This window comes from Capricornis sumatraensis, chromosome 3, assembly GCF_032405125.1.
Source record: "Capricornis sumatraensis isolate serow.1 chromosome 3, serow.2, whole genome shotgun sequence".
Taxonomy (NCBI): Eukaryota; Metazoa; Chordata; class Mammalia; order Artiodactyla; family Bovidae; genus Capricornis; species Capricornis sumatraensis.
This window is the reverse complement of record NC_091071.1, coordinates 45,446,286-45,471,775: the sequence shown is the minus strand read 5'-3', so window position 1 is coordinate 45,471,775 and position 25,490 is coordinate 45,446,286. Positions and strand designations below refer to the sequence as shown.

Below are 25,490 nucleotides of genomic sequence, written 5' to 3'. Positions count from 1 at the left end.
AACTGGGTCTTGTCCCTCTTGTTGGCAGGGTCATATCTTAGAGCACGTATAGAAGTGGCTATGGGCTCAGGAAGTGGAAGTCTTTGGGTAGCCTGTCTCCTGGTGGGTGAGACTGTATCCCTGCCCAGTTTGTTATTTTGCTTGAGGTGTCCCTGCACTCCCTGGAGTCTATAGGCTGTTGGCTAGGGCCAGGTCCTGGTGCCAGAATTTCAGCCTCCACGAGAGCTTATGCAGGTGAATGCTCCCTGATATATCCACCACCAGTGTCTGTCCCCAGTGTGAGCCACCAACCATCTCCTGCCTCCAAGACCAGCAAGTAGGTCTGGCCCAGGTTCCTATCATATTGCTACTTTTGTCCCCAGTCTTGGTCTGCTTGAGATTTTGTGTGTGTCTTTAAGAATGAAGTCTCTGTTTCCCTCAAGGTTACAGAGATCATGTAGCCTTTGAAGCCACTAGCCTTTGAAGCTAAATGTTCTCTTCTTTCTGGTGCCAGGCATCCAGCAAAGGCTCATGTGTGGGAGAACCTCTGTAATAATTCTCCAGTTTGTGGGTCACCTACCTAGGGGTTAAATGGATTTGATCATACTGCAGATCTACCTTTCCTACCTGTCTTGTGGTTCTTTCTTTAATATTTACTTAATGTTAAGTAATATTTACTTAATATTTATTTAATACTGGTATGTTCCAGTGCTTTTCATCAGGCTTTCTTTCTGCAGTAGGTGTCATTTTGATGTGCTTATGAGAGGATATTATTAGCTTAAGGTCCTACTCTGCCATCTTGGCCACTCTCCTGAGTCACTTACTCTTCATAACACTTTACACTTGCCGCTTATCCTGTGGTCATTTCCTCGACTGACTAGGTCTATTCGCTTAACAAGCAGCATGCCAAATGAAACACCAAGGTTGCAGCAGAAAAGGGTTTGTTCCCAAGGCAGCCAAGTGAGAAGGGAAAACAGATCTCAAATTTTCTTGAAATTTTTGTCAGTTTTAATTGAATTGATAAATTTAGCTTTTAATTAATTACTTTATTATTTAATTTAATTTCATAATGAAGTTATTATTTAACTATAGTCTTTGATTTGCTTATTTTCAAAGTGGATGGATTGGTATATATTATTTGATTGCTATTTTCATGCACTTACTGTAAAAAGAGTTAATAATTTTTCCCAAAACAACAATACATAATTTTAAATATTTGCTTAAGTCAGCAATAAACAGAACAGAAATACTCTGAAAGTGCTTCTCTGAGAGTATTTCAGTTGACTTGTGAAAATGAATATGGGAGGAAAATTAAAGCGTGTTATGTTTATTAGCTTATCAAATACTTGTTAAATTGCTAATAAATTACTTACATTCTTTGAGACTTCTAACTTTACTTAATGAGACATCTTTTCATTGGCATTTGATGTTTGTTATCTAATAGGGACCAACATTTGTACAGCAGTGACCCGTTATATGTTCCAGATGACAGAGTTTTTGTTACTGAAACACAGGTTATTCGGGAAACCCTATGGTAAGATCCATTAACCTAATTCATAGTCTAAAGACTTTATTAATAAGAAGCAGAATTTTGGTTTTTCAAAGAAAGATGTTTGAGGGTATTTCACATGCATATTAAAAACAGGCCATTAGATTTGAACCCAAAACAGGTCCTCAGGCACCTAATCTAGTGCTGTTACCTGCTGAGATTTCTAGATTCTGGTTCTCAAAAGTGGGAAGATGTGTTTTGACCGTCACCTGGGTGAGGAAATGCTTTAACAACACTGTTTTGGACTTTTTTAAAGACGAAATTGGAATATGTTGAGTCTTAAAATAGTCAGATAAAAAGACTGGTGTCTTTTATTTTCTAATTATCTTACCTCTTTGCCTTCCCTCACCTTTCTCTTCAGAATCTTTATTTAAATTTCCTAGACATTACTGTAGTGAATATTTTTTTAGACTTATATTCATCTTTTTATTTCATTTCAGGTTACTTTCAGGGGTAAAAAAGCTCTTTATATTTCAGTTGATTGATGGAAAAGTAACTGTGAGGAACAATATTATAGTAACTCATTTGACACATGTAAGTTATTTGTGCTTGTTGTAATTAAGATTTATATAAACCATGGTAATGTAATTTTATAACATTTTCCAATATTGAAATTAACTACTAAATGTTATTTGAGTTTCACAAGGCAAAATTAAGTTTGTATCTTTAGAATGCTTGGAGAATTCTTTAATATTGTTTGTGGTATTCATATGTAGCTTTGTATTTTCTGTCATTTCGTATTGGGAAAGCTATCTACTGTAACTTTTTGCCTGTAGTACATATACCTTTTGTTTGTGTGTTTTGAAACAGTATAAGCCACAGTTCTATATCATATACAATTTAATACTTATGCTGTTTCCTCTGAATATAAAACTAAATATTTACTCTATTACTTTGTCTTTTGATAAGCATACTGTTTCAAGCAGTCACAAAAGAAATATTTTATAGTGAGGAAAATACTCATTAGAATTCCTGTAGAAGTCTGACTATAAATCATTGTGGTTTGCTTCTGTTGTAGAGCTGTTTACGATCAGTGCTAGAACAAATCGCAGCATATGGCCAGGTTGTGTTTCGACTCCAGGAATTCATTGATGAAGTCATGGGGCATAGTTCTGAAAGCATGTTACCTGGAAATGGTTCTGTTCCTAAGAAGTCAACAGAAGCACCTTTTAGAACATACCAGGCTTTCATGTGGGCCCTATACAAATACTTCATTAATTTCAAAGAGGAACTTGCAGAAATTGAGAAGTGCATCATCAATAATGGTATTTAAATATTCTTCCTTTAATAATTGATAGAAGATTTGAAATTTACATGGCAAATAAGTAATTGTCCTGAATACACTCATTTTTTAAAATTATTTTAAATTTGTATTTTTAAACCATTCATATCTCTAAAAATCCAAACAGTATAGAAAGATTTACAGCAAAAATTTTTCCTCCTATACTGGTTCCCCAGTCCAGAGGCAACCAAGTGATCCATTTCTTGAGCATCCTTCCAGGTATAATTTAAACATATAAAAGCAATACATATTCATATCCACAGGCCTAGTAGTCTTTTCACTACTGTCTTCAGATTGTTTTCAATTTGAATTTTGAGAATTAAATCATACAAGTATTTAATTAAAGAGCCTCCTCATTCCTTTTTTTTTTTTAACCAACTGAGCATTTTGTCGTATGGATGTATCGTAGACCAGTACCCTTTTCACGGACATCTGGGCTGTGTCTGATCCTTTCCTGTTGCCAGCTTCAGTGATAACCACTTACATATCAGTGATTGTGCACATGTATAGCAAGTTATCTATAGCACAAATTCTTAGAGTGAAATTGCTGAGTCAGAAGGTATGTGATGGCTTATGTGACTTTAGTAGTTACTGTCACATTGTCCTCCGTGGCAGTGTAGATAAATAACTTTACACCCTTGCTGGCAATATATATGAGTATGCCTTTGTTCAGTCTTGTCAGCAGTGTGTTATCAAACTTTTGGATCTTCACCAGTATGTTAGGTGAAAATGGTAGCCCAGTGCAGGTTTTTCTCCCTTAATTTTTATATACGACTGTTGTAAAAAACAGTACATCGAGGTTCCATGTTCACTTCTCCCAGCATCGTTCGTGTTGACACTTAAATAGAGTAATCAAAGCTAGGAAGTTGACGTTGACACAGTACCATCACAAGTCTGCAGGCCTGACGTGGGTTTCACCAGTTTTGCAGGTGCTTGCTTTTCAAGGAGGTAAGTAAATCTTTCTCCAGTTCTTTGGCATTTTACCACATGTGTAGATTTGTATTACCACCTCCATATTTAGGATTCAGAGCTGTTCCTGACCAGGGAACTCGCTCTTGCTGCCCTTATTAATCACGCTTTTCTGCCTCCCCTCAGTGAAACAGGAGCCCACTATACTCTGTTTTATTTGCCCAGTATAGTTTTATTTTGCAGTCTTTTTTTCGTGAGGTTGAACATCTTTCTGTATGTTTGAGAATCGCTTGAATTTCCTCTTCTGTGAATTGTCGGTTCCTTTAATTATTTTTCTGCTGAGTTGTCTTTTCCTTCTTTTAGGGAGTTCTTTCTTGGGGAAATTAGCTCCTTCTAACATGAGATTAAAACCCACCATCGTGGACTCACCTCATGGTCCAATGGTTAAGAGTCTGCTTGCCAGTGCAGTGTACACAGGTTCAGTCCCTGGTCTGGGAAGATCCCACACGCTGTGGGGCAGCTAAGCTCGTGCTCACTAGAGCCATTGCTCTGCAACAAGGGAAGACACCCAGTGAGAAGCCACAACTAGAGTAGCCCCTTGTTTAGCGCAACTAGACGAAGGTTGCATTCAGCAATAAAGACCCAGTGCAGCCAAAAGTAAATTTAAAAAAGAAAAATCCTCCAGTGTGCCATGCTTTTCCATAAGTGGCTTAACATTTATATCACATTTCAGATGCAGATATTTTTCCTTGCTAAGGAGTTTGATTTCTTGATATTTGCAGATACTACAGTAACTCTTGCAATAGTGGTGGACAAATTGTCACCTCGATTGGCTCAACTCAGAGTTCTGCACAAAGTGTTTAGTACTGGAGTAGCAGAAGTTCCACCTGACACTCGAAATGTTGTCCGAGCATCTCATCTGCTCAACACCCTGTACAAAGCCATCCTTGAATACGACAATGTTGGAGAAGCCTCTGAGCAAACTGTAAGTGGGACCCACGTCTAGTCCACTGTGTGTGACTCATTCTGCTCAGCATAAGAGTGGTGGATAGCCTGTTGTAGATCTTTGTAAAACTGGTGTGTCAGACAGTTGTGAGTTTTTAAATTAGCTTCTAAATTTGAGGCTGCATAAAACAAGCTTTTCAGCTATAATTGCCAAGCTCACCAGATGAATGTGGCAAAAATAGAGCAAAACATAAAAGCAAGATGGGAAAAATACCTAGCTGACTTCAATATAGATACTCACCATACCCTTTGTTAAATACAAATACAAATTTATTATGTGATGTATCTAGAGCAGCCAAACTCATAGAAACAGAGAGGAGGATGAGAGTGTTGGTTACTAGGAGCTGGGGAAGAGGAGAAAAGAGGATAGTTAATGGGTACATAGTTTCAGTTTTGTGGCATGCAAGAGATTAGAAAGGCCTATTTCACAGCAGTGTGAATATACTTAAAACTGCCAATCTGTGCACTTTGGTTAAGATAGTATATTTTTTTACTATAATTTAAAAATGCAAATCTAACTGGAGACTTTGATGTAGATAGCTCCAGGTTTGTTTTGGCACATAACTTAGGTGGTTTGCCTAGTTTGTTGGTGTGATCCTTTTTTCCTCAGCATTTTGGTACTGCATTTCAGTTAAAAGGAAGTTGATTTCTTTCATCTCTGTACTTTCTTTTTTATTAATAACTATATATAGTAGAATGAAATCACTTCCTTGTTGTTAATGGACATTTTGCTAATAGCACTATTTGGATGGAGTTTGGATTGTCCAGTTTAGAACTGTTGTGCCTGTGTAACTTTCACTACTAAGAAAGTGCTGTTATGAACAATATGGTTTCTTATATTTAGGTGAGGTTTTTCATAAGGATTTTATAGCATGTATCTTGGGTTTTTAATTTCTTACTTTGTTTCAAAAAACATAGATGGATTTCCCTGGTGATCCAGTGGTTAAGACTCTGTGCTTCCACTGCAGGGGACGTGGTTTGATCCGAGGTTGAGGAACTAAGATCCCACGTGGCCAGTGTTGCAAAAAAAAAAAAACCAAAACAGGAATCACTTTTTAAAAGATGCTTCAGAAATGCTTGAGCCTCATCTTATCGAAGGATGAGGGAGTTCTAAGAATGGATGCGCCTCTCTTCAGGTCTCTTTGCTGTTCTCCCTCTGGGTGGAGACCGTGCGGCCCTACCTGCAGACTGTGGATGAGTGGATCGTGCATGGGCACCTGTGTGACTCTGCCAGGGAGTTCATCATCCAGAGGTGAGGGAGGTGCACCAGACATTGGCTCTTCTCCCCAATATTTCCATTAGCTTCAGATGATACTGGGGGTGGGGGACAGTTCCAGTAATAGAGCTGTGTTGTCACCATAGGCAAGTTCTCTTGCATTTTTTATATAAATAGAAGACATCAAGTACCACCCGCCAAAAAATTTTTTTCCAAGGTTTTGTCAATTCACAGCTTTCCGTATTAGCAAATTGCATTTTTTGAATTATAATATGTTTATGGATGGTTGGTATGGTGAAAGGCAGACCGAGTCCTTTGAAATGAATTGTTGTTCAGTCACTAAGTCGTGACTTTGCACCCCATAGACTGCAGAACGCCAGGCCTCCTTGTCCTTCACTGTCTCTGAGACTTGGGTCAAATTCATGTCCACTGAGTCGGTAATGCTAGCTAACCATTTCATCCTCTGCCGTCCTCTTCTTTTGCCTTCAATGTTTCCCAGCATCAGTCTTTTCCAGTGAGTTGGCTATTCGCATCAGGTGAACAGAGCATTGGAGCTTCAGTTTCAGCATCAGTCCATCTGGTGAAAATTTAGGGTTGATTTCCTTTAGAATTATTGGTTTGATCTCCTTGCAGTCCAAGGGAATCTCAAGAGTCTTTTCCAGCACCACAGTTAGAAAGCATCGATTTTTCGGCACTCAGCGTGCTTTATGGTCCAACTCTCACATCTGTACATGACTACTGGAAAAACCATAGCTTTGACTAGATGGACCTTTGTAGGCAAAGTGATGTCTTTGCTTTTATTTTATTTATTTATTTTTTTTGATGTCCTTGCTTTTAAATACACTGTCTAGTTTGGCCCTAGCTTTTCTTCCAAGGAGCAAGCATCTTTTAATTTCATGACTGCAATCACCATACACAATGTCGTTTAATTTCATGACTGCAATCACCATCCACAGTGATATTGGAGCCCACAAGAAGAAAACCTGTCACTGCTTTCCATTTTTCCCTTTCTATTTGCCATGAAATGGTGAATTAGGTGATGTCAAATGTCTTCATTAATGGGAATCAAGGAGAATAAATTAATGATGAGATAAAAAAAATGTGAAAATATTACCAAATATACCTCTAATATACTTATTTCTCCTAGTTAGCTACTCTTTTTTTTAACCTTTTTAGTATATTATTTAATAAAACAGTTAAGGAGAATCCTAATCATCACGAATCCACTTGTGATGATTCCCCTTCACTTAATTGATTTTTCTGAACAGAATCATAGAAGCTGCAATGTAGAACTGTTTGCACTCTCTTATCTCAGTCTTAAATTCTGCACTGTGTAGACGTACATGTTTTAATTGATGGCTATCCACTTAACTCATCAGGGAGAATAGCTTTCTTAGAGTTACAGAAAGGTAGCCCTGTTTACACAGTGATTATATCAAATGAACTGGCGTTTCTTTTATCTGAATCTTCAGTCTCTCATAATGTCCTGCTTCTTCTATTGCACATGAGGATTACTGTAAAATCAGGATTCTTAATCTCCTTAGAGGGGAATGAGTAACCCTCGCTTCATTGTTAAAACAGTCCAGCTAGGAAACTATGTGGGAAAAAAGATGTCGAAGTCTGGAGTTTACTTTCATAGGAGATAGCAAAATAGGTAACTTATTCTACCTTTAAAGAAAACCAAATTAATTAAATTTTGTTTAATTCCAATTCAGGAAACTTTCTGCTTATTAGATTTTACCAATGCCATTCAGAATATTAATCCATTTTTCTATGTTAAACTGAAGTCAGGTAAGTCCCATTTTACCTAAAGATTGCATCATTTTACTAATAGTTGATATTACTGTATTTTGGAATGTCTGGAAAACATGCATAAGTTAGAGCAGATACATTGTTTTTAAGAAAGAAAGGTTAAAGTTTAAAATTCTTTTGAATCCCTGTAGAAACAAAAATGTTCCAGTAAATCACAGAGACTTCTGGTATGCAACCTATACACTATACAGTGTATCTGAAAAGACAGAAAATGAAGAAAAGATGAGTGATAATGCTAGTGCCAGTTCTGGCAGTGATCAAGGGCTCTCCAGCAGGCAGCACACCATGGTGTCCTTCCTGAAACCCGTCCTCAAGCAGATCATAATGGCTGGCAAGTCAATGCAGCTGCTGAAGAACCTGCAGTGCACAGAGAGCACCACGTGCCAGGCCACAGCCAGAGGTACCCCCTTAGTGGTGGGGCAGCAGTTCCCTCTTCATACTTGCCATCCTGAGATACGTCATTATTTTGCACTTTGGAAATGCTCAAAGCCTTTTATTTTCATGAAAATCATCACCATGATCAAATTAATAGATCATGCTGCTCTTGGCTAAAAACAGATTGTCCTCATTGGAGCCTTTGAGCATGGTGTTTGAAAGGCAGTGATGATGTGTTCCACGTGCATCTTCCTTATTCTTGTTGCTTCAGGACTGGTCCTTTATAGTAATTCTCTGGCATTTCTTAATGTAGTGCAGCATTTGGCATCTGAGGACATGAACTCTGGCAGATAGGAATTTGTTGGTGAGCAGTTCAGATTTGACCATAGATTTTGAGGAAATCTTGATATACTTTTTTGTATTATATAAAATTTATATTATATATGGTCTTTTTCCAGCAATGTAATTTAAGCAATATACTGAAGGTTTTATCATCTGACTAAAAAGGCTCTGAGAGGTATAGGTGTGACCTTACTTGTTTTGTTTGTAAATCACCTTAATGCTATGTTAATTATTTTGAATTATTTTATGTCTGCTTTAATATTTTCTCAGTTTGTGGACTATTTCCTTTCTTACTGAGTAATAAAACGTAAAGAACTTTACAGGGCCACTGTTGGAAGTGTTTTTCCCAGTGAATTATGACTCTTGTTAGTGTTATCATAGTGCTGTCTAGTACGGTGGCAACTTAACTTTCAGGCATCCTGTTTGGTCTGTTACTCTGTTCAGAAAAAAAGCAAGTTTGTATTTTGAATGTTTGACCATGAACTTTGCAGTTGTCTAACAGAGGGTATAAAAATGTTTAGTTGTGCTAAAGGTACTATACTGTAAGGCTAACATAACAAAACAGGGATAGACCTTCACAGGCTGAAGGAAAACTACCAGGCTATATTTATATAAAGTTTACTTAATAATTCTTATAGTTCCTTATTTACTAAAACATAGTTCACCCTACACATTTTTGTTTCAGATGCAGAAAGAAAAAGTCTGTATACCCTCTTTTTGGAGTCTGTACAGTCTCGTCTTCGACACGGAGAAGACTTCACTGCACAGGCCCTTACTGAGCAGCAGGCCACCAGAGAGACCCTGATAAAGATGCAGTCCATTGCCGAGAGGCATCTTGAATTGGATGATGTTCACGATCCACTGCTGGCAATTAATTTTGCAAGGTGTGATACATACCTGCTGGATTTTTGATATTTAAAATGGCAGAATCTGTTTATTTCTGCCAGGTAGGGCTTTCCAGCCTTTAAAATAGAAACCTTTATTCTCTCCTTTTTGATGAATGAAATATGAGAATGTATTGTGTTTACTTGTTTCAAATACATAATTTGGCATCCTTGTTATTTGTGAAAGTCCATAGCCTGTCCTGTGCCTTGAGCCCATGGGCAGCACTGCCACTCATACAGAAGAGGCTCGTAGAAGTTGCAGTCCTGGGACATGCTGAGTCAGACCCTCCCTGTGTATCTTGGCTTTTTAGAAAGTGTTTTTAGGTACTTAGCCTGAGGCAATAAGTTGTTAATATCCACACAATAAATACCCTGTTTATTGTCTAGTGGCCATCATTCACTGTCTTCAGCCTAATGGCTAGAAAGGCCTCCTCTGTACTTGATCTTCTAGGGCAAAAGCAACGTGTGAAGCACTATTTCACACAAAGAATATTTTGAGGAGAAAGATTTCTATTTCTATAATAATTGGCATTTTTAAGACTAAAGATAAAAATGAGACTCTAGAGTTTTGATTAAAGAGAATTCTGGTGAATGTATAGACGAGGTGTGGTGTATTAAAAAGAATGAAAATTTTCAATTTGCAGCAGAATAGAGTTAGAGGGTATTATACTTTAGTGAAATAAGTCAGGGAAAGACAAATAATATATGATATCACTTATATGGGAAATCTAAAAAATACAACAAACTGATGAAATAAGAAACAGACTCATAAAGAACAAAATATTGGTTACCAGTGGAGAGCGGGGTGGGGGAGGTGCTACTTAGGAGCAGGGAATTAAGAGGCACAAACTACTATGTATAACATAAATAAGCTACAAAGATATAGTGTACAGCACAGACAATATGTTGATATTTTATAATAGCTATAAATGGAATATCACCTTTAAAAATTGTGAATCACTGTGTTGTACACCTGAAACTTATATTAATAAAATATTCTAAATCAACTATACCTCCATTGAAAGGAAAAAAGGAACTGAGTATTTTGTGTTTTTTTTTAAAGAGAGAATTCTGTTGACAGCAGCTCTTAAAAAGAAGACTCATGTTTTTATATTAAAGGTTGTATTTGGAACAGAGTGACTTTCATGAGAAGTTTGCTGGTGGAGACGTATGTGTGGATAGATCATCAGAATCTGTGACTTGCCAGACTTTTGAATTAACGCTGAGATCTTGCCTCTATCCCCATATTGACAAACAATATCTAGATTGCTGTGGAAACCTCATGCGAACTCTAAAAAAAGATTATAGGTATGAAGAATGGTTAAGTTTGGGAAGTGTTGGTAGTTTTTTATACTTGAAAAATAGTTGAAATTATTTTTAAACCTAGATTTTGAACTGATTTTTGTTAGAGTAGGGAATGGATATGCAATGAACACTTTTCTTTTGAGAGGATCAATTAATCATCAGTGTTTTCTTAACTTTATGTGAAATTTGTTTCTGAGAATTTATCCCAAATGAACACAGAAAAAGCTTGTTACACAAAATGGCTTGTCACAATGTTTGCTATCAGAGGGAAAAACATGAAATTGCTTAATAATGGATAACTTGTATTTTAAATTGTGGCATATCCATATTAAAATATGGCATATTCATCTCCATGTATGAACTTTGTAAAGTTCATGTAAATTACATTTATATAGAGTTTTAAATAATGTAAAGTTTCTTAAGTTGTAAAAAAAATCCAGGATGTGTAAAATGGTAAGAACCTTTTTTTTTTTAATGCATAGATTAAAAAGACTAGGGGAAAAAAATGCCCTGAATATTAACAGTGGAAATTCATCATGATTTTGGATTAACCTTTTTTGTAACAGTTTAGTAAGTTTGCCAGATTTTTTCAGTTACAGGAAAATAACATACCTCTCTGATTATTAAAAGTAGGCTGTATGCTGTTTTATTATTTTTGAAAGTATTTTAAATGTTTTAGTATTTCTGATTTTAGTAAATGTTGTATGTAAACCTGTTTCACTAAAAATGATGTACAAAACCTGGTACTGGTCTAGAATCCTATTTTATAAGCCTGAGATCTTTCTGTGACTTTTCTCTTCTTTCAGGCTGGTTGAATACTTGCAGGCCATGAGGAATTTCTTCTTAATGGAAGGGGGAGATACCATGTATGACTTCTACACATCAATTTTTGATAAAATAAGGGAAAAGGAAACCTGGCAGAATGTGTCTTTTCTTAATGTCCAGCTCCAAGAAGCAGTAGGACAACGTTATCCTGAAGACAGTTCACGGTAAAATATGGGAGGCACCTTTTAAATGTTACAAAATAACCCATATGCCCCAAACTCTTCTATGACTTCTTTATGCTATCTTATTTTATCCTCATACTGATCCCCGTGAGTTTTATTAATGTTATTTTGCACATTAGAAAACCAAGGCAGCAGCCACTTGCCAGCTGAGTGAGAGGAGATGTGAGATGGGAGCGTGTGGCCTCTCAGAATCTGATGGCCTTGCTCACGTGGCTGGGGTCCATGCTGGCCCGCCTTCCTGTCCCATGGTTCTTCCTCTCCAGCCAGCTGTTCCAGCATTCATGGTGGTATCACAGGGAGTTTTCTGAGAGAGTGAGAGCAGGGCCTTTGGCACTGCCAGGGCCTGAACTCCAGGCCTCACAGACCCTCACTTCCACCACAGACCAAGTCAGAGTCCAGCCCAGTTAGGAGAGGAAGAGAGATTTCACCACTCTTCATGGGCAGGGTTGCCTGTTTTCAGAGTGTCGTACTGGCTTTCCCTTAGTCGGGGAGCTCACCTTCCCTCCTCCTTGTCCCTCCTCCTTGTCCCTCCTCCTTGTCCCTCCTCCTGCCTGCTAAGCAACTTGGCCAGGGTGGTGCCAGTAAATACTTAGATGGCAGAGGCTCATCTTCCATCCTATTTGGTAGTCCTTTTTCCCATTCTGTGTCCTTACTTGGCTGCGTTTCTTGGCACCCTCATTGGCCCTTGAAAAGTTATAATGATAATAATTAACATTTGTTTCATGCCACTTAGAACATTGTTTTCCCCACAGCCATGCCAGATTCTACTTCTTAGTAGTACATAAAATAATTCCTTTTATTTTTATGTGATGTATTACCTTTGATTTTTGCACAAAAGCAGAATTTTCATCAAAAACTTTGGTTAGTATAAGCAGGGTAACTGCTAGATTGTTTTCATAGTAAAAAATTAATGCCTAGTAGTCCCCAGAGGGGGCCAGGGAAAGTTAAGGTTATTATATTTTCTACTACCAATAGAAACTCGTGAATTTTGTTATTTTTAGAATGCTTCAATCTATTACAGTTATTCCTTTTTCTTGCTTTGACTGTCCCATTTTCACTCAAAGGGAACTCCTTCACTTGACTTTAGTAATCTTGGAGAGCATCCTTGCTTTTAGGACTGGATATCTGGGCTTGTCCTGTGCACTTCCCGCCCAGGCGGTACACCTCCCCGAGGAGCACTGGTCCCATCTCTTCTGAGACTTTAAAGGCCCTTGCTCAGTGTCCCAGAGTGTTCATCTGTTCTGGGTTATCAATACTCTGGACTTACTCAGTGGTTGGAGCTAGGAAATATGTAGAAAAAGGAAAATGAATCATATGCTCATATTGATATTTCCTATATTTATTAAAGATTACAAGATTTCACCTCTTTGATTTTCTTTTGTATCTTTCACCTTAAGTGATTACCAACACATTAATATAAATATTTACTGGATTTATTCTATAATAAATCATAATAGTTCCAAAGTAACAGTAGCAGCAACAAACCCACTGAGAAGTTAGAACATGCTTGTGACTTTATTCTCTTCTTTGTACTTTCAAGTCATCAGAATCCTGTCTTTCAAGGTCACTTGGACTAATTCTCCATGTGATTATAGCACTGATACAAGGTTGGGTTCATTTGTTCTATCTTTTAGGAATTGCCTTGTTTTTGTTTTTCTTGATTTAATTGTATAAAACAGCTCTATTTTTTAAGTTAAGATCATTAATGCAAAGGCACTTCTAGTCTGGCTGCTAGTGCACTCAGTCTCAGCCACCAAACCACCAGGGAAGTCCCTAGAAAGCCTGTATTTTTCTCTGACTCCCACCAACATAGCTTTCGCCACAACCTCACTAACAGAATATGTTGTCAGACTTTCGGATTTTTGCTTGTCTGATGATGAAAAACGATGTCTCAATATAGTTTTAATTTACATTTTTCTTAGTCATCTTCTCATATGTTTATTTTTGCCTTTGTTTTAAAGTGAACTATCCATATTTTTTGCCACTGTTTCTGTCAGTATCAAGTTATTTATTGGTCTTTATCCTCTTTGTTTTTAGAAGCTCTCTCTTTCTTTTTGTTTGGCTATGCTGTCAGGCTTGTGGGATCTTAGTTCCCTGACCAGGGGTTGTTGAGCTCATGCCTCCTGCAATGGAACGCACAGAGTTCCAACTACTACAAGACCACCAGGGAGTTCCTTAGTAGCTCTTTCTATAGGTTTCCCAGTTTGACATTTGTCCTTTTGTTCTGCTTATGGTATAACAGTTTCTTATTTTGTCGTGCAGTCATTTTTCAGTGTTTGTATCACGTATCATAGTGTATTTACCATGTATCAGTCTTTTCTCTTACTACTTTTGGACTTTGAATCATAATTAAGAAAGTTTTACTCTTTCCTAGTTACAAAGAAATTCCACCCAGGCTTTCTTTTAATGATTTAATGGATTTTTTTTAACATTCAGATGTTGATCCATTTAGCGTTTACTCAGCTAAAAAACATGAGAAATAGATCCAGTTTTATGTTTTTCCAGATGGCTGACTGGTTGCCATTGCTTATTTCTTTTTTAAAAAATTTCTTTTCCCTGTTTATTTGATTACCCCTTTGTCATTAAATTTTCATATGCACTCATTATATGCATTGTGTCTCTAGATTTTTCGTCCTGTTTCACTGTTCTTTTATTCACATTGCTAGTAGCATTCTGTTTTAGCAATAAGGTTTTCTTGGCTATTCTTGCTTATTTATTTTTCCAAATGTATTTTATCTTTTTGTCTAGTTCTACCCAGAAAAAATGAAAGCAAAACCCTTGGTGGTATTTTTATTGAGTTTCTCTTTCATAGATTTAACTCAAGACAGATGAGCCGTCACTTTGGGAACCTTCTCCTGTGGCTTCCGTGTGTTCTAGGTGCCTGTCTGTGCCCTCAAGCTTCCTGAGTCTGAACCCATGAGTTCCCTTGGTTCCAGGCTCCCCTGCCCTGCTCACAGCTCTCCCATGTCATTGGCACTCCACCTACAACTTCCCTGCGGATCCTTTGGCCTCCACCCACCCTTGGTGTAGCTTTCTGCTCTCCTGCCTTGGGCATCCTCATTCCATGTTTATGGCTTCAGCAACCACTAATGACCTGCAAATCTGTATTTTTGGCCCAGGTGACTTCACTCAAATGTCGTGTTTGCATCATTAAGCTCATCGTTTTCTGAGCCCTTTGTTTCTCCTTGATGAACACTGCTGTTCATCCCAGTGCCCAGTGAAGCTCACCTTAGATTCCTTCCTCTCTGCCAGCCTTCACACACCTCTAGTCCCTCAGTTCTGCCTCCTGGATAATATTCCCCATCTCAGTGCTCACTCCAGTACTCCCTGCCACCTCCTAACCAGCTGTCTCAGAGTCTCTCCCTTCCATTTGGCCCTATAGGACCACTCAGAACGTGAGTCACCCCACTACCACTCATGCTCAGGCTCCTTTGTGCCTCTGAGCAGATAGGCTGAGCTTTTCATGAGGGAGAAAACTTTTCACTGTTTGGTTCCCCACCTTGTTTCTTATACACACAAGGGTACAGACATATTGTGTACTTTCTCCACCATACTCTCCATTTCAGAGATTTGGAAATTCAGAGATTTCCATTTCAGGAATATTTCTGGTTTCCTTGAGAACTATACCCTCTCCCCCAGGAGCCTTCACGTTTTTCTGTACTCCCCAGTTACTTAAGTTACCTGCTCTCCCGTGGGCATGGCCAGCAGTGATCTGCCCATCTGGCTTGGTGCAGCACCCTGTGCCTGCTTGGTGACAAGAGGGTGACTGAGCTTTGCTCTGGGCTATGAACCTCTGGAAGAGGGGTAGGGATTGATTTCTTTATCACCTGCTTGTACAGCACTTGACAAATAAGGTATTCAGTAGGTGACTACTAAGTACTCAGTGGATGCACATGTGTACTAAAAAGTTCTAACTAGCTTGTGACATGAAATGAATTGGCTAAACTCATAAAGCACACACTGCCCTTTATATTTCTGGTTGTAAGGCCTTACAGTTAATCTTTTGTGGGCTGCATACGAGCATTGTCAGAGGTGCTTTGTAATCATGAGAGAGTCCTGTCATTGCTCAGTCCACTGACAGAACTGTTCTGAGGACAAGTGCCTGGCTCAGGGACGTTTCCATGCCCTATGGTAGCTGCATTTTATTGAGAGTTACACTCAGGCTTATTAGGAAAGTGGATAAAGCAGTCTGTGACGCCTTTGCTTTAGAGGCAGCCTCCATGCTTGCTCACACACTGCCTGTGTGCTCTCTAGGGTAAGGAGAACAGTGCCCCTCCCCAAGACACACACACACACTCACACCACCCTCAGCAGAAGGTCTGTCTCCTGAGCCTATTGCTGAACTCTGCCAGGTTTAAGCACATGGCAGGTTAACCTTCCCTGACTTCATCTTTTTTCCTAAGTAGGTTTACTCTATCTCGTTTTTTATAGTTAAACACATTATTTTAAAATTTTGCCCCCTTTCCCTAATTCTAAAACCTGATTTCTATTCGGCAACATATGCTTAGAAAATATACTTTTATTGGAATATTTGTGTTCCTTTTATGAAATATCTTTTTGTAATGTATAAATTAAATTAAAATGCTAAATAGCTAAAACTGATATCTCTTTATCTAGTCTGTCTATATCTTTTGAGAATGTTGACACAGCTAAGAAGAAATTCCCTGTTCATATCTTAGATGGTCTGACCCTGAGCTATAAGGTATGTGCTGATATTCTTTGTAATAACATTTTCTGTTAAAATTAAGTCATACAAGTAACAAGTTACTTTCTGTTCTGAGTCTAAACGGTGAAAATTCTGTTTTTGCTTTCATAGGTCCCATGGCCTGTGGACATTGTTATAAGTTTGGAATGTCAAAAAATTTATAATCAGGTGTTCCTTCTCTTACTGCAAATAAAATGGGCAAAATATAGCCTGGATGTTTTATTATTTGGTGGTAAGATTTGTTTTCAGCAGATAAATTATACTTTAAGCTCTCTTTCCAGAGAGGTTGGTGGTCTTAAGTCATTTTTTATGTATACACAGGTACCAGAATGACATAAATTTATGGCATTGCATAATAGTTTTACAGATAATCAGAATTAACTTCCTTGAATCAGTACAGTTAATCTGAAATACAATAACTAAATTAGGAAATTAATCAGAATTTAACCAGAAATAAAATTTTGGGGTCATATGAAAAAATTTTAATGACAAGTTAATGGGACTTTGTTTTTACATTTTTGATGACATTGATAATCAGAGTGATATGGCAGCTTTTATTGCTTCACCTTCCAGATGGGGAAGGTAGTGTCCCTGCTGTGCATCCAGACAAGTGCTCTTTACAGGGCCAGTGATCACACCATCACAAGCCCTAGGGCAGTAGTGTAGGTGAGGTCTGAGCAGATGCTTTTCCCACCTTCTCTCCTCTTTGTTCCTTTACAGAACTAGCTAATCCTGCTGACAAATCACTACGTAAAGAAGGACTTTTAGGTAACCCAGACACAGCTGCTCATTTTGGCCCACAGAAGGAGCCAGTAAGACTGCAGGTTCATCGTATGTTCCTCTTAAGAGTGAAGCTCATGCACTTTGTGAACAGCTTACACAACTACATCATGACCAGGGTTTGTGTCTGTCAGTCCGTTCAGTTCTATCACCATATGTACATATGTTTATGGAGAATTATAATATATTTATAAATACAAAGAAGCATGCAGAATACTTAGAGGCTGTAAATGTGAAGATATCAGATACTAAAAACTTGATCATAAAATAACATGGCAGCAGGTTAAGTGTTTACTTTTCTTTCTTTTTTTTAAACATGCCAGAGCACGTATATCCAGAGGCTGCTCTTTCTCTTGTCTAGTGACCCCTTGGAACGACACACCCAGAGCTCCTCTTTTGGAATTGCCATCAGAACTTGCCATGTATTCCTTTAAATTTCACCAGTGGTAACAGGGCTATCCCTGGAAAATGGCTTCAATTTTTAGTAATGGAAGCCTAAGAAAAAGTTTGTCAGGCTAGTATGGAGTGTAAGAGGGAAAATGCAGCCAGATTATGTAATTTTTTCTTATTAAATATAAGAAGTAACTCAGAGTAAATAAAATTGCTTTTCTCACACATATTAAAACCAGTTCTAGAGGAAGTTCTGAAGAGAAAAATCAGATGTTTGAACAGTGGCAGTGTTATTAGAGGATAATATTCACTTGGGGTTTAAAATGGTTGCTAAAAAAAATTTGTAGTCACTCTGGTAGATAGGTTCTAGAGCCCACTTGTGTGTGGATGAAGTGCGCCTTTGAAGCCTTTGTTTTAGACATGGTCCACATGGCAGAGGTGCCCTCTGTTTCCTGTACACTAGTGACCTTCAGAGAGCAACCTTAATCTCTTAATTGTTCAGTCTTTTTTCTCAATTTTTTTTTTGAAGTTTAGATGATTCAAAGTGTTGTGCCAATCTCTGCTGTACCCCAAAGTGACTCAGTTCTACATATATATGCCGTCTTTTTTTTAAGCTCTTAATTGTTGAGGGTAAATGGTAAGAGATTGTTTTTGTTTTGTTTTGTTTTCTACTTAAAGTACAGTTATGCTCCTTTTAAAGAAGGACCATTATGTAAGTAGTGCAGTTTATTGAAACGTATAAGTTCAGTTTACCTGATGACTTTTAAAAAATCAGTGTGTTTTCTATACAGTTACCTATACTTGTCCCTCTGTGTAGGAGCAATCTGTTAGTCCAGAGTGAGGCATTCCCTCCCTGTGCAAGTGAATGTAGAAGTTGGTAAAAAAGTTTTGTGTATTATATACAAATTCTCACAGAAAAGATATGCTGATTAAATTTGTCATCTTTCTCTTTGAAGATTCTTCACAGTACAGGGCTGGAGTTTCAACATCAAGTCGAAGAAGCCAAGGATTTAGATCAGTTGATTAAAATTCACTATAGATACTTATCAACCATCCATGATCGATGTCTGCTGAGAGAAAAGGTACATGAACTTGGCTGTTGAGGCAGGAATGAAGCCAGCCAAGGGAAACTGTCTGTGTCCTTTGGAGTTTTATGCTTAGTAAGCTTCTGATACGCAGAATATTCTTTTAAGGAAGCACCAGATCCAGTGAGATTATAAATGTGTGCCATATTACCAGAAATTAGGTCTAAAAGAAACAATTCACATTTTTATTGTGACAGTCTATACTCATTCAGCACTGTGTTTGAATTCAATTAGAAAATTTTATCTGCTGTTTTGGAATAGTAGTACTTTGTTTAGAAGTGTATCCAGTTTGATGTGAATATATGGGATTAGGTCATCATACAGCCACTGGAATGACTTGCCCCATTCACTGGTGAATTTAAACTCCTGTCTCAGGAAATGGTAGCTTACTGTCTCTGCTGGTCAGATTGCACTGGTGATGCACCTTTACATGGGTGCAGTGGACATGGGCCCAATTCCACCTGTATTGTGTTCAGAGCCTAGCACCCTTCCTTATACTTTGTTGTTGTTGTTGTTCAGTCGTTAAGCTGTGTCTGACTCTTTGCAACCCCACAGACTGTAGCACGCCAAGCTCCTCTGTCCTCCAGTGTCTCCCAGAGTGTGCTCAAATTTGTGTCTGTTCAGTCAGTGATGCTGTCTAACCATCTTGTCCTCTGCTATTCCCTTCTCCTTAGACCTGGAAGGCAGTTATTGGATTAATGAACTTTTTCTGTGACATTTAAATTAGGTAAAAGTGTTGGTGTCTGTGTTCAAACATGGTCACAAGGTTTGTGTTCTTCCATGGCTTTCTCTCCAGGTCAGCTTTGTGAAGGAAGCCATCATGAAGGTGTTGAACTTGGCTCTCATGTTTGCAGAGGGGTGGCAGGCTGGCCTGGGGGCATGGCAGTAAGTATGCAGCTTGTGGAGCTCTATGCTGTGACCATTTCAGTTTTGCTTTTAGCTGGCTTCATCTGGCAGTCTTGTTTTTTCATCATGACAACATATCACATACACTTATAATTATGGAAAGAATTAAAAATTGTCTAGTCTAAAGAATAGACAGCATCAAAAATCATGCAGTTAATTTCTGGCTGGTGAAACAGTAAGAAAAATCTGAAGTCTTGATTAGCAGAAGCAAATATCTTTAAATTACATTCCTGTTGTATAGCAGTGTTAGTTGCTCAGTTGTGTCTGACTCTTTGCGACCCCATGGGCTGGAGCCCGCCAGGCTCTTCTGTCCATGGGATTCTCCAGGCAAGAACACTGTGGAGCGGGTTGTCATTTCCTTCTCCATCCTGTTGTATATGTTTGCTAAGTTTTTGTTACAGTTGCCTCCAGATATACTCAGAAGTGGGTAGGGGGGTGGTGGAGGGGAAGCATAACAGACCCTGGAGTCCATTACTCCGCTTCAGCAGATGACAGTGACACCCAGTTTTGTTTTGTGTTCACTGCTCACTCCCACACACTCAGTTATTTTAAACCAAATTTGGGACATTATGCTAGATTGTAGTCCAAAATCATATTTTAGAGAGCTCTAAAAGAATGATTGTATATTTTACTGTTAGGGTGTTTATTGTTCACACCTATCACATAGAAAGTCAGAGGACACTTGAAAACCCAGGAGCTCTTTCTTCCTATCCAGAGTACCATCTTCTACAGTTACCTTGAAAGTGTAGCTCAACAGCTTGTCCTTGTCTTGTTTATAAAATTAGTGTTATGCTGCTGGTATTACTGGCCTGAAATAAAAGTGTTAAGTCTGGTTGACTAGACTGTTGAGATAAGAGTTAATAGTTTATAGTTAATTGGTATTAGTAAGGAACTGAAAGTTCATTATAGCACTAATCTAAAATTGTAGTTATGACCAACCTACACAGCATATTAAAAAGCAGAAACATTCCTTTGCCAACAAAAGTCCGTCTAGTCAAGGCTATGGTTTTCCGAGTAGTCACGTATGAATGTGAGAGTTGGACTATAAAGAAAGCTGAGCACCGAAGAATTGATGCTTTTGAACTGTGGTGTTGGAGAAGACTCTTAAGAGTCCCTTGGACTGCAAGGAGATCCAACCAGTCCAAGGGACTCTTAGTCCAATTCTAAAGGAAATCAGTCCTGAATATCCATTGGAAGGACTGATGTTGAAGCTGAAATTCCAATACTTTGGGCCACCTGATGCGAAGACTTGACTCATTTGAAAAGACCCTGATGCTGGGAAAGACTGAGGGCAGAAGGAGAAGGGGACGACAGATGATGAGATGGTTGGATGGCATCACCTACTCAGTGGACATGGGGTTGGGTGGACTCCAGGAGTTGGTGATGGACAGGGAGGCCTGGTGTGCTGCAGTTCGTGGGGTCACAAAGAGTCGGACATGACTGAGTGACTGAACTGAACTGAAAATCCTAACCTATAGGGCTTTATCAAAGTGCTTTCAATGAAGAAACTCTGATGGTAGGTGAAATCCCTAATTGCAGGGGTGAAAATAGGAGTCTTACTTGCTTTATTGTTGCTGTTTCCAGTGTGTGAAGCAGTGTTCTCCCTCCATGTCACTGTCAGATGGAGGAGAAGGTAATAATACTGCTGTGCACACATGGCTAAAATAGAACTTCAACAAGTAAATTGTAAGAAAAAAACAGGATGTGAGGAGGACTTAAGCATATTAACTATCACAGTTTGTGGAAATTAATTGATCCTGAGTCAAATTTAGAGCAAAAAAGTGAAAAAATTTTAAAGATCGGTATAATTTGAACAGTATTATTTCATGATATTTTTTAAATCATTAAGAATCTTTAAACACGTGGTATTGTGGCTATGGATTTAAAGGAGTCTTTGTGTTTAGTGTGATACTGAAATATTTATGCCTGAAATGCTGTGATGTCAACTTTGCTTCTGAAGATGTGGGGCTGGGTGTATCAATACTGAGGGGTGACTGCTGAAGCTGGATGTGGGTGTTTGCTATTGCCCATATTAACAAGTTTTTAGTAATTTTTAAACATAAAATTTTTATATCTTTAATGTGCTATTTATTTCAAAAGAAGGTGTGCTTTTGAAAAGTAAAAATATAGAATTGTGCAGTAGAAAAGGGAGGGACTTCCGTGGGAGTCCAGTAGTTAAAACTCCACTACAGGGGGCCCAGGTTCAATCTTGTGTCAGGGAACTAAGATCTTCTAAGCCATGTGGCCAAAAAAGGGGACTATCCCCAGTGACCCTCACTTTGGAACTCAGCAGCATGCTGAAGCAGCAGTTTTGTGTCCTAATGACACTGTCCTTCAGACTCTTTGAAAGTTTGGCAGATTTTGTATTTTATTTTAGAATCTTTAGACTTAGGAATCTAAATAAATTAAGCTGAAGGACATTTGTAATTGCTCCAAAGGTATTTTATAGCTTGCTTAGTAACTCCTTATACGCTTATTTAAATTGAAATTTACTCTTTCCTAGGATGGAATCTATAGAGAAAATGGAGTCTGATTTTAAAAACTGCCATATGTTCCTTGTAACCATTTTAAACAAAGCTGTCTGTAGAGGATCCTTTCCCCATTGTGAGTATTACGTTAAAATATTGCTTTTATATTTTCCGGTAACTCAGTCTGTTACTGTTTTGTTACTGATCTCATGAAGATTTAGAATTTTTCACTTCTTCAAACCTGGAAAGCCCTCAGCAGTTGATTCCCAAGTAAGTGGGGTGAGTGAATCAGATGTAAAATATTGAGACTGAAGATAATGCTTTCTAAAATATCATGTGTAACACCAATAGATTTCTAAAACCGTAAGTAAAGCAGATGGCAAAATAGGTTTCAGTCACATTTCACTATCATGCATAGCTTTTGTAACTGTTCCTTTCAAAAAATAGGCTTGGAGGTCGGTTTGCTTTGTTTTTTTTGTTCGTTTTTTTTAAGCAATTTTAAAACTCCCAAGGCTGCCTCTTACACAAAGAAATGCAAGCCTGACAGTTCAAAACAGCGTGAAGCAAACAGAGGTCTGTGTGGTGAGTCACAGGGAGAAAAGAGCTGTGTGCTTATAGACACAAAGGACAAAGTAGTATTTCTTGCACAGCTTTTTTGGAAAAAGTATGCTGGGCTAATTTTTTCCTATTTCTGTATATTCAGATTGTGATATGCTCATTAAGAGTAGGTGAACATTTTTAAAAACACTATTAGAGTAACAAGACAGAACACTGGGAATAAACAAAAATATATCATCAAAAAGTTGTTAATGCAAGGACATCTAAGTAAATTAAGTTCTGGTGTGAGATGAGGCTTTCAGTGCTAACCTGCTATACCCACAGCGGGTAGGTGGGGCAGGGAAGAGGCACATAGACTTTGCCAGAATAGAGAAACCCATTGTTGGTGTAGCAGACTGGAATCCTAGTTGCCCCCACAGAGGGCCAGTCTTCCCCACTCCCAGCTTACCCTATAAGTAGTGATGTGGAAGCTGAGGGCCAGCAGGGCTGGAAGAGAATTCTAATCTCACAGATCCCTAATTTCCTGTATTGAGTTGACTCTTCTACAATGAAGAGGCTTTCATCTGTTATGCAGGTATATAGAAACTAATGTTGTAAACCCCTACTGACACTTCTCAGCCTCCCCCATTTATACCCTTAACCCAAAAAAAGTACTGTGTTAAAAATGTGTTGAAACAGATTCCATTCATAGCTTAGAACATGGTGTTATGTTATGAAATGAGTCCAGGTTTTATGATATTTCAAAAAATGTGATTTGTTTAGTGTAAAACCCAGAGTTTTTTTTGTTTGTTTTCAAAACTAAAATGTTATGAAATAGAAGTAAATCATAGTTTTTCAATTTGCATTTAATAAATGAAGATTATTGTCTTTAGTATATGTTAAAGATAATTAGTATTTTCATTAAAAATAGAAAATATCTAATACTTTTTGGGACATTGGTTAAAGCTTATTCAGCCATTGTCATTTAAATCTATGTTGTTAATCTATTTTTATTCTTCCTACAGTGGAATCTCTAGCACTATCACTCATGGCTGGCATGGAACAAAGTTAAATATCTTCAGTATAGTAAATACCTCAGATTTAATCTTTATACATATACATTTCCACCATATGGAGCTAAGAAATGGGACTCTTATTTTGGTTTATTTTTAAACTGTTGTCTACTGTCTAAACAAGTGGGTTTTCTGTGTATTCTCTTGGGATTATTGGTGGTATATCAAGTTATGTGTATAGAACTTTATCAATGCAAAGTGAATACAGTCTGTTTACACTTATATTTCCTACTGTAAGCAATAGCTTTATGGTATTGGTACCTTTAAATGTAAAATATATCATTTTTGAAAATGTAGTTAATATTAAAAATACAGCACTTTATTCCCCTTTTGCTTAGTCACAGAAGTTTTTTAGTTTTACGTACTATCTTCCCTAAAGGTTGTCTTAGATTTGGTGGTCTGAAAAATGTATTTTTATATGCTTGGAAAGTTCCAAGATAGAAAACAGCTTCAGCCAATGTCAATAAATGTAAAAGCCAGCCGTGGTACAAAATCCTATTATATGGCTTTCGTGAGCTAACCATAATTGATTAAAACTATATTCACTGTTCGGTGTTCCCACATTTTCTTTGCACAGTTGTATTTCTCTAGCAGTTATGACTCAGCACTATATTTACTACTTATTTTTTGAAAACAGCTATTTTTTGGGCTCCAAAATCACTGCAGATGGTGATTGCAGCCATGAACTTAAAAGACGCTTACTCCTTGGAAGGAAAGTTATGACCAACCTAGATAGCATATTCAAAAGCAGAGACATTACTTTGCCAACAAAGGTCCATCTAGTCAAGGCTATGGTTTTTCCACCAGTCATGTATGGATGTGAGAGCTGGACTGTGAAGAAAGCTGAGCACCAAAGAATTGATGCATTTCAGCTGTGGTGTTGGAAAAGACTTTTGGACTGCATGGACATCCAAACAGTCCATTCTAAAGGAGATCAGTCCTGGGTGTTCTTTGGAAGGACCGATGCTGAAGCTGAAACTCCAATACTTTGGCCACCTCATGTGAAGAGTTGACTCATTGGAAAAGACTCTAATGCTGGGGGGGTGGGGGTTGGGGGCAGGAGGAGAAGGGGACGACAGGATGAGATGGCTGGATGGCATCACTAACTCAATGGACATGCATTTGAGTAAACTCCAGGAGGTGGTGATGGACAGGGGGGCCTGGCGTGCTGCAGTTCATGGGGTCGCAAAGAGTCAGACACGACTAAGTGACTGAACTGAACTGAAGTCCAAATAGCCTCCGAGCTGAGCATCAGGGGCCCCTACCCTGTACACAGTTTCAATCGTTTTACAGCATGCAGGTGGCAAAGTCAGCTAACCAGACCTCCTGGAAACCAGCCCAGGTCTCAGACTTTACTCTGAAGTCTTGGAAAGAGTTTGCTGAGGAGGCCTTCAAATACCACCAATGAATAAGTTATTACTTTCAGGTCTCAAGAAAAGACTGCAGTATAGCCTAACAATTGTAAAATGTGAGAAGTATTTCTTAATCTGATCCTACAAGTAAAAACTGTGGAAACTGATGGAACCACATGCCCATATAAAGCAGTTATGATGGAGTCAAGGTCCAAACAATGATGGCCTGGCTGTTTTGGTAAAGTTCTTTATGCATAGCAAAAATCATATCAAACATACCAAAACATAACTTCTTTCATAAACTGACTTACATTTATTGTCTGTGTCACTAAACCTGGAATAGAAGATACATTTATTTATAGGATACTTGGGAAATGTTTTCACTTTAAAAAATGAGTATTTAGAATTTTTGTTGCCACAGACTGGTTTTATACTATATTTGTTCTTTTCTCATGACTTTAGAGTTTCCAAGGAAAGATAAGCGAAGTTTAAATTGAGGGAGGGATAGACTTTACAAACTGTCACCAAT

General features: G+C 38.1%; 1 protein-coding gene across 1 annotated transcript in view; it reads left to right on the top strand.

The window, feature by feature from the left end:
• TUBGCP5 (tubulin gamma complex component 5) overlaps window positions 1–24,567 on the top strand; it is a 57,298-nt gene extending 32,731 nt beyond the window's left edge. Inside the window, exons 8-23 of the mRNA XM_068967619.1 lie at window positions 1,424–1,513; window positions 1,969–2,062; window positions 2,547–2,793; window positions 4,502–4,704; window positions 5,861–5,976; window positions 7,884–8,152; window positions 9,155–9,353; window positions 10,473–10,661; window positions 11,465–11,647; window positions 16,283–16,367; window positions 16,482–16,602; window positions 17,091–17,269; window positions 18,497–18,622; window positions 19,422–19,510; window positions 22,035–22,135; window positions 23,562–24,567. Of these exons, the coding sequence (XP_068823720.1) occupies window positions 1,424–1,513; window positions 1,969–2,062; window positions 2,547–2,793; window positions 4,502–4,704; window positions 5,861–5,976; window positions 7,884–8,152; window positions 9,155–9,353; window positions 10,473–10,661; window positions 11,465–11,647; window positions 16,283–16,367; window positions 16,482–16,602; window positions 17,091–17,269; window positions 18,497–18,622; window positions 19,422–19,510; window positions 22,035–22,135; window positions 23,562–23,608 (2,338 nt within the window). The 3' untranslated portion in view covers window positions 23,609–24,567. The remainder of the gene's footprint in view (window positions 1–1,423; window positions 1,514–1,968; window positions 2,063–2,546; window positions 2,794–4,501; window positions 4,705–5,860; window positions 5,977–7,883; window positions 8,153–9,154; window positions 9,354–10,472; window positions 10,662–11,464; window positions 11,648–16,282; window positions 16,368–16,481; window positions 16,603–17,090; window positions 17,270–18,496; window positions 18,623–19,421; window positions 19,511–22,034; window positions 22,136–23,561) is intronic.
• The last annotated feature ends 923 nt before the right edge of the window (window positions 24,568–25,490 follow it).